This window comes from Anolis carolinensis, unplaced genomic scaffold, assembly GCF_035594765.1.
Source record: "Anolis carolinensis isolate JA03-04 unplaced genomic scaffold, rAnoCar3.1.pri scaffold_7, whole genome shotgun sequence".
NCBI classification, from domain to species: domain Eukaryota; kingdom Metazoa; phylum Chordata; class Lepidosauria; order Squamata; family Dactyloidae; genus Anolis; species Anolis carolinensis.
In genome coordinates, this window is record NW_026943818.1 from 11,213,688 (window position 1) to 11,228,058 (window position 14,371).

Sequence of the window (14,371 nt, forward strand, 5' to 3'; positions counted from 1 at the left end):
TGTTAAATTGTGTTATGATGTGTTGTTTTATATTTTGTTATATTGTATTATTCTGGGCACGGCCCCATGTAAGCCGCCCCGAGTCCCCGTTGGGGAGATGGTGGCGGGGTATAAATAAAGTATTATAATAATAATAATAATTATTATTATTATTATTATTATTATTATTATAAATATAATAATAATAATAATAATAATAATAATAATAATGTGGAGATAGCATACTGTAGTTTCATCAGAGTACAGTATTGTTTTTATGTGGCATTAACTATTTGTTAATGAAGTTGTTGCGTTTGTAAATCCCTTTAAACATGGCAAGACAATGCTGGAATGAAACCCAAACAGGCTGCATTCAGAGTGGCTGGGAAATAGGCCAACCGACCTCCGGTTTAGGAAGAAAACTCAGCAAGAGAGCACTCACCTCTGATTGCGGGCAATTAATGTGCCAATCTTCTCATTCTGCTCCTCGATGCGGCTGCTCTTCTCAAAGACCTCCTGCTTGAGCCTTTCGTTCTCCTGAAAAACCACCAAAAGGAAACAGGAGAAGTCTTTAATTCTAGAGTATTTTTCCCCTCAAGGGTTGCATATGAATGGTTGGATGATAGCACTCATCCTCCCCAGAAAGCAGAAGAATCGGTGAAGTGACGAAAACCAAAGTAGTATTAGTAATAATAATAATAATAATAATAATAATAACCCTATACATCACACAGTCCTAGACACTTGGGAAGTGTTCGACTTGTGATTTTGTGATACGAAATCCTGCATATCTATCTTGTTTGCTGTGTCATAATATAATAATAATAATAATAATAATAATAATAATAATAATAATAATAATAACTTTATTCTTTAGTCCCAAGGGGACTCGGGACGGCTCACATGGGGACCAGGCCCAACAATATCCAATAAAATACAACAATATAAAATACATAGCAATCACAACAAATTAATATATCAAACTATACAACACAAAATCACAAAATAAAAGCATAGCCAGTGGACAGAGGCGATAACATGGTACTTCAATCTTCAGTCTTGGAGGAGAGGGATACAATTATAATTGTGCAATGTATTAGGAGCACAACCAACTCCAGGAACTATAGGAATAATAATAATAATAATAATAATAATAATAATAATAATAATAATAATAATAATATTTTGTGATACGAAATCCAGCATATTTATCTCGTTTGCTGTGTCATACTATGTTGTTGTGTCAATAATATAGTAGAGTCTCACTTATCCAAGCCTCACTTATCCAAGTTTCTGGATTATCCAAGCCATTTTTGTAGTCAATGTTTTCAATATATCATATTTTGGTGCTAAATTTGTAAATACAGTAATTACAACTTAACATTACTATGTATTGGACTACTTTTTCTGTCAAATTAGCTGTAAAACATGATGTTTTGGTGCTTAATTTGTAAAATCATAACCTAATTTGATTTTTAATAGGTTTTTCCTTAATCTCTCCTTATTTTCCAAGATATTCGCTTATCCAAGCTTCTGTCAGCCCGTTTAGCTTGGATAAGTGAGACTCTACTGTAATAATAATAATAATAATAATTATTATTATTATTATTATTTTATTTTATATGCTGCCACCATCGAAGCGGCTTACATGAGGACATAGGAATGCTTTAGCTTTGGCAACGTGGCCAAAGAAACCTTCTCCCTTCCATCATAGATCCATTTCCAATTCCTTTCCTCAAGATCCCAACTGGAATAAACCCCGAGGGCAAATGTGCCTTACCTGGATGATGCGCTGGATGTTGCTCATGATCATGGCGGTTTCCATGGTCACCGACGAAATGCCCGGCAACAGGTTGTGGCCCGTGTGGTGCTTCTGAAGCTCCTCCACCTGCAATGGGGCATTAAAAGGCTTAGAGCAGGGTGTCAAAACTCATTTTCTTGGAGAGCCACATCCACTTTATTAGGGTCGCCTTCAAATGTATGTATGTATTTATTTAATATATATATATATTTATATTCCGTTCTTCTCACCCTGATGGTGACTCAGGGCGGAGCACAACATAGAAATGGCAAACATTCGATGCCAGGACATAAAATAACAATAAATATACACAAACATTAAAACATCAAAAACATTAAATCCAGTTATATCTACTTTAAAATCAGCTATTTAAACCAACTCAGGACACCATGCTGGCTCCAGTGAGCGGAATAGGTTTCCTCTTATTGCCTCGCTACACTGCCCCAAAGGCTTCAAAGGGCTGTTGAATCCATGGATGCATAATCTATGGATACAGAAGGCCAACTAGAATTGTTTTAAATTGTGTTCTTTAGTTTTTATTCAGTCTGGGTGTCCTGATTTTTCTCTCAAGAACAGCCTTAAAACAACATTGTAAGTAAATGAAAACTGCTTTACTTCAGCAAAACGTAAAAAACAGCACACGCAGTTGTATAATGCAAAAGAAAGTAAAGGAGTCTCAATGCAGACACAGTTCTTAAGTCTCTGATAAATTCCCAAATCAAGCAGGACATCCTTCTATTTTCACCATGTGCTTCTCTGAACCTGGAACTCAACAAAAAAGCTCCTGTTTTGTAGCAGATTTTGTATGAAGCGGGTGATACCCTTAGAAATACAAGGATTATCCAGAAAGTAGATTACGTTTTGGAATTAAAAATGAACAAAGTATAGGAGAAAACATTTACCATCTGCAGTTGAAAGCCACACCCAAATATCACTTCTCAACATAGTCGCCATTCAAATCTAGGCACTTCTCATAGCGATGAATGAGCTTGGCAACTCCTTCCCCACAAAACTCTGCCGCTTGCGTCCTCAACCAGCCGGTCACTCCTTTCCGCAGCTCAGCATCATCGCCAAAACGCTGCATTGAGGATGCAAGCGGCAGAGTTTTGTGGGGAAGGAGTTGCGCCAAGCTCATTCACCGCTATGATAAGTGCCTAGATTTGAATGGCGACTATGTTGAGCAGTGGTATTTGGGTGTGGCTTTCAACTGCATATGGTAAGTGTTTTCTCCTATACTTTGTTCATTTTTAATTCCAAAACGTAATCTACTTTCTGGATAACCCTCGTATGTACCATTCTTGGGCTAAAGAGTTAGAAGATGATGTGGGACCCTTTGGTCTCACCTACCAAGGCAGTGGTTCAGAACACCAAGAATAGAGCATTCATTACCTTGGCTGCCAGCTGGTCCATTTTGTCGGCCACCTTCCCCACGGCGAGGCGGATTTCGGTGCTCTGCTGCCGGGACTCCGTCATCAGGAATGAGCCGATGTCTCCTGCCGCTGGGATGCAGAAAAAGGATGTACGTAAGAAGGGAAAGCAAATGCCATCAGAAGCAGTCACAAAGAAAGATACACAGCAAGCAAATGGCATGTCAGGAGACCCTGCTTCAATCCAGAAGATACCTTGGAAAGGTGCGGGATACATTGCCCCAACCGGCTGGAGCTGAGAAGCCGCAGCAGAGCTTTGTGGGTAGGCATATGTCATCCCTGCATAGGGCTGAGGAGAAAGGAGAGGAAAAAGAAGAGTAAGGTGATAGCATTTCATTTGAGAGTGGGGACAGGAAGACATCCTTCCACCATGTCTCCTGTGTCAAAGTAACAATATAATAATATATAACACTTATTTTATACTAATAATATAACATATTGTATATATTGTATATACTCGAGTATAAGCCTAGTTTTTCAGCCCTTTTTTAGGACTGAAAAAAAAACAACCTTGTCGGCTTATACTGAGGTGAGAGTCCTGGTGGGCTTATATTCAGGTCGGCTTATACTCAAGTATATATGGTATATTTACAGTAGAGTCTCACTTATCCAAGCTAAATGGGCCGGCAGAAGCTTGGATAAGCGAATATCTTAGATAATAAGGAGGGATTAAGGAAAAGCCTACTAAACATCAAATTAGGTTATGATTTTACAAATTAAGCACCAAAACATCATGTTATACAACAAATTTGACAGAAAAAGTAGTTCAATAGGCAGTAATGTTATGTTGTAAATACTGTATTTATGAATTTAGCACCAAAATATCACGATATATTGAAAACATTGACTGAAAAAATGGCTTGGATTATCCAGAGGCTTGGATAAGCGAGGCTTGGATAAGTGAGACTCTACTGTATTTTATATTGAGTTTCCTACCTGAAAGCTCTGAACGGTCCCCGAAAGTGTTGGATGAGGCTGAAGGGCCGGAGGCATCACAGCAGCTGAAGGCGCCTGGATTCCAGAGACAGATGGCTGTGGCACTGGAAAGAAGCAAGAAATATAATCTATGCACATGATAAAAGTGAAAATATGTATGTGTGTGCATGGCTGGGGTGTCCACTTACACAGACAAGCTCTCACATCCACAAATACTATAGCTCCCGCTACTCAGGAGACACCAATGGCCCTCCCTCCAATGACATTGCAGATTATAGAACATGTCCAAGAGCCTGCCAATGTCATCCACAAACACTATCGTGTCTCCCACAACACTCATTAGGACAAGTGAAATTAGAATTACTGTATATACTTGAGTATAAGCTGACTCTAATATAAGCCGAGGCACCTAATTTTACCACAAAAAACTGGGGAAACGTATTGCCTTGAGTATAAGCCAAGGGTGGAAAATGCAGCAGCTACGGGTCAATTTCAAAATGAAAAAAGATCCCAAGGAAATTATATTGAGGCATCAGTAGGTTAAAGGTTTTTCAATATTTACTGTATTTCAAAGAGAAAAAAAAGTAAACTAGCTCTGTAAGTGGAAAGGTAGGGTCAATAGAAACAATATGGTAGTAACAATAACGTAACAACAACAACAACAACAACAACAACAACAACAACAACAACAAAAACTTCATTTGTACCCTGCCATATCTCCCCATGGGGACTCAGGCCGGCTTCCAACATAGTAACAGGCAAACATTCAATGCCTATATAAACAATGCAGAGCTAGATATAGATCTATAGTTATATATACTAATTTCACATATGTATTTCCCCCTGAATCATTTGCAAATCCTCTCTCTCTATATGTGCATTTCCCTCCTGCAATATTTGCAAGCCCTATATATTTATGTTTACATCTATCTAGAAATCTCTATATGTGTGTGTGCATTTCCCCTGCAATGTTTGCAAGCCCAACATATCTATATTCATATCTATCTGGGCTCGGGCTGTGGCACAGGCTGGAGAGCAGCTGCAATCAATCACTGCAATGAATCACTCTGACCAGGAGGTCATGGGTTCGAGGCCCGCTCGGAGCCTATGTTTGTTTGTCTTTGTTCTATGTTAAAAGGCATTGAATGTTTGCCTATATGTGTAATGTGATCCGCCCTGAGTCCGCTTCGGGGTGAGAGGGGCGGAATATAAATGCTGTAAATAAATAAATAAACAAACAAACATTTCTCTATATAATTATATTTGTATAGATTTGCAAAGACTTGCAAACATATGAGGTGAAAATTCATATATAAAATAATGTATACACATGGATATAGATAGACAGGTACATTGAAATCTCTAGATATCTAGATGTTTATAGGATTTGCAAAGACTTGCAAACATATGAGGGGGAAATTCATATGTAAAATTAATGTATATAGATAGATACAAATATATAGGTACATAGGGATTGCAAAGGCTTGCAGGGGGAAATGCCTATATATTTGTAGCAGAGATTAACAAACATTTCAGGGTAAAATGCTTTTATAAGATTAATGGTTATATCTATATTCTTCTTCTTGACTTGCAAGGGCTTCTTTCCCTTTTCAAAACATTCCCTTGGTGAAGAGCGAGGGAGGCTTTGGAAAAATAAACACTGATAAGGGAGGCTAAGATGAGAGATAAATCTATATATATAAACTAGCTGTGCCCAGCCATGCGTTGCTGTGGCGTTGTCTGGTGGTGTTGGTGAGAAATTGTTGAGGTAGTGGTGGTATTGAATGTCTGTTGTATGGTCTTTATGTTTAGTATGCACACTGAAGTGGATTATATGGCAGTGTGGACTCAAGATAATCCAGTTCAAAGCAGATCATATAAGATTATAAATGGGTTATATAGCTGTGTGGAAGGGCCTTGAGTCTACACTGCCATATAATCCAGCTAAAATCTGATAATCTGTGGAAGAGGCCTAAGTGAGGCCTAACTGTGCCTGTCCCCTGGGCTGAATAGGTTGCTAGGAGACCAAGTGAGCGGAGCCTAGCCTTCTAACTGGCAGCAATTGGATAAAAACTATTATTCCTCTCCCTGTAATTAGGACTTTATTTTTCTTTTCTTTTTGTTGTATCAACCTAGAGCCATGAATGATGGGTTGTGTTGTCAAATTTCGAGGTTGGGGGGGGGGGGGGCTGTAGTTTTGTTGTTTTGTCCGCTGCCCTGATGCCATCACTCTTTTATATATATAGAAGGGTAATGAAATTTCGGCCTAGGACAAAACAACAAAACTACACATCCCAGAAACACTTAACTTGGCAGCACCACCCCTCATCCATGCCTCTATGTTCATACAACAAAAAGCTCCAGCTACTCCAGAAAACGGCCAGGCTTTGAGACTGCAAGGCTATTCACTGCTATTCCACCTGGCCAACAAAGGATTCCCATAAGCCACAGCAACGCGTGGCCGGGCAAAGCTAGTACAGTAGAGTCTCACTTATCCAAGACTCGCTTATCCAACATTCTGGATTATCCAACACATTTTTGTAGTCCATGTTTACAATACATCGTGCAATTTTGGTGCTAAATTCATAAATACAGTAATTACTACATAGCATTACTGCGTATTGAACTACTTTTCTGTCAAATTTCTTGTATAACATGATGTTTTGGTTCTTAATTTGTAAAATCATAATCTCATTTGATGTTTAATAGGCTTTTCCTTAATGCCTCCTTATTATCCAACATATTCGCTTATCCAACATTCTGCTGGCCCATTTATGTTGGATAAGTGAGACTCTACTGTGTACTTGAGATTAAGCTGACCGAGGCACCTAATTTTACCACAAAAAAAAAAAACTGGGAAAACATTGACTCCAGTATAAGCCGAGGGTGGTACATTTCAGAAATAAAACAGAGGCTGGATGGCCATCTGTCGGGGGTGCTTTGAATGTGATTTCCTGCTTCTTGGCAGAGAGTTGGACTGGATGGCCCATGAGGTCTCTTCCAACTCTACTATTCTATGATTCTATCATTCTATGATTCTAGATACCAAAAAAATTACATTAACTGAGGCATCCGTAGGTTAAATGTTTTTGAATATTTACATCAAGCTCAAATTTAAGATAAGACTGTCCAACTCTGATCCAATCATTATTCTCATCTTCTTCAATGTCAATGTGCTTATGTATCCTTTTAATAAGAATAGAGTAAAATAATACATGTAACAATAATAATAATAAATACAGGAAAATAATACAAGTAATAATCAATAGAGTAAAATAGTAAATGCAATAATAATAATATCAGAGTGAAATAATAAATGTATTAATAATAATCAAAATAGAGTAAAATAAATGTAATAGTAACAACAATAATAGAGTAAAATAATAAATGTAATAATACCAATAATAATAGAGAAAAATAATAAATGTACCATATATTCTCGAGTATAAGCTGACCCAAATATAAGCCAACCAGGACCCGCACCCAAATATAAGCCAAGGGGGGCTTTTTCAGTCTTAAAAAGAGGGCTGAAAAACTAGGCTTATACTCGAGTATATACAGTAAGTCACCAGCAAACTCAATAATTTGCTATGGGCAATGGAAGGAAACCTACCTTGTGCTGTCACCTGAGGAAGGGCTGCTGGAGGGGACGGCTTCAGTGGGGAGGAGGCTGCAGGCTGGGCTGTTCCACGGAAAGTGTTTGGGTCCTGCGAAGGCGGAAATGATGGTGAGGATGACATCTGTCTATATAGGGCCATCCATGTTAAGCACGCTCCACAGAACAGAAGAAAAGAAGCAGCAGGTAAAGGCTTATAATATATCTTAGGGGACCGCTGTGACCACTGTAAGTATCACGCTTAGCACCAAGTTTTTGAAGCGAATGTACCTCTACTTCTGAGTCGCTTGAGTCAAGCGCAGCGGGAGGCGTGCCTGGGAGAAAAGGCAGCATGGGTTGCCCCATCTTTGCCATACGCGAAATCAGCTTTGCTTTTGCCACATCAGGATTCTGGGAAGAAGAAAAGAGATTGACTGGGGATCAATGGCACCACTGTTCTTCCTCTAATTTATTTATTTACGACATTTATATCCCGCCCTTCTCACCCCAAAGGGGACTCAGAGCGGCTTACAAGTTATATGTACATGCAATATATTATATTATTAGCATAGCACAATATTAGTATCATATATTAATATATTGTACTACACCAATAATACTGCAATATTATTAGTAATATTACATGTAGTATATAATATATAATTACTACCGTATATACTCGAGTATAAGACGAGTTTTTCATCCCTTTTTTAGGACTGAAAAAGCCCGCCCTGGCTTATACTCGGGTGAGGGTCCTGGTTGGCTTGTGTTCAGGTCGGCTTATACTCGAGTATATATGGTACATTTATTATTTTTCTCTATTATTATTGGTATTATTACATTTATTATTTTACTCTATAAATTATAATTATTACATTTATTATTTTACTCTATCATTATTGTTACTATTACATTTATTTTGCTCTATGTATTATTATTAATAATAATACATTTATTATTTCACTCTGATCTTGTTATTACATTCATTATTTTACTCTATTATTATTAAAAGGATATGTAAGCACATTGACATTGAAGAAGATGAGAATAATGATTGGATCGGAGTTGGAAAGTCTTATTTTAAATTAAAGCGTTATGTAAACATTCAAAAACATTTAACATACTGATGCCTCAATTCATGTCATTTTATTGGTATCTATTTTTATTTCTGAAATTTACCACTCTGGGCTTATACTTGAGTCAATGTTTTCCCAGTTTTTTGTGGTAAAATTAGGTGCCTCCGCTTATATTCGGGTCGGCTTATATTCAAGTATATATGGTATATTATTATATTGTATTACATTATAATATTATTATCAATAATATATAATACATTATTAGAACAGCACAATATTAGCATTATTTAAAACTATATTGTAATATAACACTCTACTGCAATATTATTATTAGTAATAATAATAATAATAATAATAATAACAATAATAATACTTTATGAGTCCCCTCGGGTGAGAAGGGCGGGGTATAAATGCTGGAAATAAATAAAATAAATAAACCTGCTTCCATCTCCCCGAAGGAACATGGAGCAGTTCACATGGGGACCAAGCCCAAATCAACAGATAAAACAATACGACGCCAGAATATATAATTAAAACAGTAATAGTAAATAACATTTATAAAATACATTAGCGAGCATCAGAACTAAATGATGGGGCTATTAAGAAATTACAAGGGAAGGCAGGCATGTGCAAAAATGCAAGGCAATGGACTTCAAATATTACAATATGAATATTACATGTAATATATGATATATAATTATTACATTATTATATTGTATTATTATTATTTTATTGTATTATATTATAATATTATCAACATTATATGTACATACAATATATTATTAGCATAGCACAATATTATTATATAAAACTATATTGTAATATAACACTATACTACAATATTATTAGTAATATTACATGTAATATACAATATATAATTATTATATTGTATTTTTATTAGTATATTGTATTACATTATAATACAGTAGAGTCTCACTTATCCAACACTCGCTTATCCAACGTTCTGGATTATCCAACGCATTTTTGTAGTCAATGTTTTCGATACATCGTGATATTTTGGTGCTAAATTCGTAAATACAGTCATTACTACATAGCATTACTGCATATTGAACTACTTTTTCTGTCAAATTTGTTATATAACATGATGTTTTGGTGCTTAATTTGTAAAATCATAACCTAATTTGATGTTTAATAGGCTTTTCCTTAATCTCTCCTTATTATCCAACATATTCGCTTATCCAACATTCTGCCTGCCCGTTTACGTTGGATAAGTGAGACTCTACTGTATTATCAATATTATATATATACAATATATTATATTATTAGCATAACACAATATTAGTATGATCTATTACTAATACCAAGATGTCTCCATTTTTCAGGATCTGACGACTTACTGCTAATTGTTCATTGATTGAGTTGGATTTGGCTCTCAGAGGGGGATCCCTGAAAAAGAAAGGAATGAATTCATAGATTTGGCAGGGACCCAAAAGGCCATCCAGTCCAATACATGCAAGAATGCACAATCAAAACCCTCTCAAGAGATGGCCATCCAGCCTCTGCATGACGAAGAGAAGTTACATTTTAAACATGAAGGGGACAATGCATTCTCAGCACAATAGGATCCAAATATTCCGGACCGAGGAATGTTTTAAACCTCCCAACATCTTGGGGTTTCTCACCCTGGCTTTGGAGGAAGTGTGGAGGGAGGCCCCCCGGTTGCATCAGTCGCTGGGTTTTCTGGGCTCGGTGCCGGGGAAGAAGCGAGGGAATCCCTGGGTCCCAGGCTCTGTCCGTCAGAACTCGTATCTTTCCCAAGCCTTACCTAAAACAGTAAGAGAATGTTGTGGTGAAGGCAAACACTCACTTGGGATTTTAAACAATGCCAGGTCTTAAATCACAATGCTAATGTATTGTTCGCCACCTTGGGTCTCTTTCTGTGAAAAAATAGTGGGATACTAATAAATCAATAATAATAATAATGATGATAATTTCTTCAGCCCCTTACACGCTGCTCTATATCCCAGTATCTAATACCAGATTATCTGTTTATCCCAGATTACATGACAGTGGAGACACATATAGGTCCAGTTCAAAGCAGATAATCCAGTAGGAATCCTGGGATATAGGGTAGTGAAGATCCAGTATTTTTCTTCTTCTTTTTTTATTTATTTACTACATTTATATCCCACCCTCTTTCATCCTGGAAGGGGACTCAGAGCGGCTTACAAATTATATTTACATACAATATATTATATCATTAGCATAGCACAATATTAGCATTATATATTACTATACTGCACTATTCCACAATATTTAATATATAATATATAGTTAATATTATCACATTGTATTATTGGTATTATATTACATTACATTATAATATTAATATCAATATTACATGTATTTACAATATATTATATTATTAGGTAAAGGTAAAGGTTTTCCCCTGACGTTAAGTCCAGTTGTGTCCAACTCTGGGGGTTGGTGCTCATCTCCATTTCTAAGCCGAAGAGCCGGCGTTGTCCGTAGACATCTCCAAGATCATGTGGCTGGCATGTCTGCATGGAGCACCGTTACCTTCCCGCTGGAGCGGTACCTATTGATCTACTCACATTGGCATGTTTTCCAACTGCTAGGTTGGCAGAAGTTGGAGCTAACAGCGGGCGCTCCGCTCCCGGGGTTTGAACCTGGGACCTTTCGGTCTCCAGCTCAGTGCTTTAATGCACTTCGCCACCGGAGCTCCTAATATAATATTATTATAGTATATAATAATGATATAATAATTATTTTTGGACCTAATGTGCATGGGCTTCTGTCAGACCTGTCATTATTATCCAATTATTGATGCTTTGAATCAGTGATGCTTTCATCTGTACTTGCTGTTGTTATAGTCACTGTGTTTAGTATCAATATTACATGTATATACAATATATTATATTATTACCATAGCATAATATTATTATATTATATAATAATTATATAATAATTATTTTTGGACCTAATGTGCATGGGCTACTGTCAGACCTGCCATTATTATCCAATTACATTGATGCTTTGAATCAGTGATGCTTTCATCTGTACTTGCTGTTGTTGTAGTCACTGTGTTTAGTATCAATATTACATGTATATACAATATATTATATTATTACCATAGCACAATATTATTATATTATATAATAATGATATAATTATTATTTTTGGACCTAATGTGCATGGGCTACTGTCAGACCTGCCATTATTATCCATTTACAGTGATGCTTTGAATCAGTGATGCTTTCATCTGTACTTGTTGTTGTTATAGTCACTGTGTTTAGTATCAATATTACATGTATATACAATATATTATATTATTACCATAGCACAATATTATTATATTATATAATAATGATATAATTATTATTTTTGGACCTAATGTGCATGGGCTTCTGTCAGACCTGCCATTATTATCCAATTACATTGATGCTTTGAATCAGTGATGCTTTCATCTGTACTTGCTGTTGTTGTAGTCACTGTGTTTAGTATCAATATTACATGTATATACAATATATTATATTATTACCATAGCATAATATTATTATACTATATAATAATTATATAATAATTATTTTTGGACCTAATGTGCATGGGCTACTGTCAGACCTGCCATTATTATCCAATTACATTGATGCTTTGAATCAGTGATGCTTTCATCTGTACTTGCTGTTGTTATAGTCACTGTGTTTAGTATCAATATTACATGTATATACAATATATTATATTATTACCATAGCATAATATTATTATATTATATAATAATTATATAATAATTATTTTTGGACCTAATGTGCATGGGCTACTGTCAGACCTGCCATTATTATCCAATTACATTGATGCTTTGAATCAGTGATGCTTTCATCTGTACTTGCTGTTGTTATAGTCACTGTGTTTAGTATCAATATTACATGTATATACAATATATTATATTATTACCATAGCACAATATTATTATATTATATAATAATGATATAATTATTATTTTTGGACCTAATGTTGTTATGATTGAGCCTCATGGCTCTGTTACTGACAGACGTGGGCGTAAGACTCCTCGAGAGTCAGATACTCTCGAGGAGCGAGAGAGAAAAAGACTGCGAGACATATTTGCAGCACCATCTGACGAGGAGTCTTTCGAAGGGTTTACGGAGAGAATGGAGGAGGGGCTGGTTAGCTCAGAGGAGGATGAGATGGATTGGACTCGGGTAAGGGAGGAAGTGGGTGCCACTGGCCATGATGGGACAGAAGATGAATGGGGACCTTCAGGATTAGACCCATGGTTTAGCTGGAGGGATGGGACGGGATCCACAGCTGGAGATGCTGTTGGGCGTAGTCAGAGGTGTTCCAGCTCTGACGAGGAAAGTGATGAGGAAACGCCCGGGTTAAGGAGGACAGCTGACAGTGATGAAGATTTGTAACTGGCATAAAATGGGGCTTGAGAGCAATTGCAAATTGCGTTGGGCAAGGTAATCTGGGCAAACGCTTGGGATCCGTGTGTGTGTGGGACGCTTCCCTGAAGACTTGTGTGCTTTCCTGTGCTGTGACCTTGACCTTCCGTCGTCTTCTTGACGGACGCCATCTCCTGCTTTGAGAACTCGGACTGAACTGACCACGGCTTGTCTTCCCCCCTTCTTGGACTTGGAAAAACTACAAACGTCTGCTTCTGGCTTTGATCTACGGAACGGAACTGGTCTACTCAACTGCTACAATCCTTGGCTGATTTACTCGTGTTGGAGATCCTGTCTGCTGTGTGTGTGGGGGAGCGACGCAAGTTACTCTAAGCACAGTGTTGGCAGCAGAGAGGAATCTGCTGCCAATTAGTTGCATTCTTTGTATCTTTTGTTCCTTGGCTTTCGTTTCGTTTATACCCAGGCTGACGCAAGCAGTTTGTTTTTACCCGGATTAAACTCCGGTTTAATCCGGTTTATCTTTTGAACATTTACTTTTGCCCCTTTTTGCTCCTAAAGGCAAAAACTGCCTGGCCCTTGTGTTTTACGGGCATTTTTGAGTTCTGTAATCTAATAAACTCTGTTACTTTGAATCTTGTGGCGTTCTGTCCTTGACAGATTGCCCAACGCCCATAAAAAGTTTATTGCAGCAATAAACCCGTCAGGAAGACGATGGATGAGTTAAGGGTCAAAGTAGACCAATTGCAAACGGCTTTTACCGTTAGCCAAACAGCTCAGGCTGTGAAAGGACATGTTTTGACTCCTGAACGCTTTGACGGAACCAGGTGCAAGTTGCCAACCTTTTTGGCACAAGTGGAGCTTTATTTTTCTCAGCTCAGTGCTCATGCTTTTCCTACAGACACTAGCAAGGTGGCCTTTATTTTGAGTTTGTTGACCGGTCCCGCAGGACAATGGGCCACTAATTTAATTTTGGGAAATGACCCAGTCAAGGACAATTTGAATAATTTCAAAAAGTTGTTAACTGATACTTTTGGGGATCCTCTCCGCACGGAGAACGCTGGGTGGGCTCTGTATCGGTTGAAACAGGGAAAGGGGACTGTTTTGGATTACTTAAATAAGTTTAACCTGTATCGCCACCAGCTGGATTGGGGGGA

The 14,371-nt window shown here is 37.3% G+C and overlaps 1 protein-coding gene across 3 annotated transcripts in view; it reads right to left on the reverse strand.

Annotated features, from left to right (window-relative positions):
* fkbp15 (FKBP prolyl isomerase family member 15) overlaps window positions 1-14,371 on the reverse strand; it is a 56,147-nt gene that overhangs the window by 16,003 nt on the left and 25,773 nt on the right. For 2 of the 3 annotated variants that reach the window (XM_062959072.1, XM_062959071.1), the window contains exons 10-18: window positions 10,458-10,600; window positions 10,137-10,221; window positions 8,030-8,149; window positions 7,757-7,850; window positions 4,144-4,247; window positions 3,403-3,496; window positions 3,170-3,279; window positions 1,760-1,867; window positions 422-516 (exon numbers count right to left, since the gene is read on the reverse strand). In XM_062959072.1, coding sequence (XP_062815142.1) covers window positions 422-516; window positions 1,760-1,867; window positions 3,170-3,279; window positions 3,403-3,496; window positions 4,144-4,247; window positions 7,757-7,850; window positions 8,030-8,149; window positions 10,137-10,221; window positions 10,458-10,600 — 953 coding nt within the window. The remainder of the gene's footprint in view (window positions 1-421; window positions 517-1,759; window positions 1,868-3,169; window positions 3,280-3,402; window positions 3,497-4,143; window positions 4,248-7,756; window positions 7,851-8,029; window positions 8,150-10,136; window positions 10,222-10,457; window positions 10,601-14,371) is intronic. The other variant, XM_062959073.1, reaches the window with a different exon arrangement.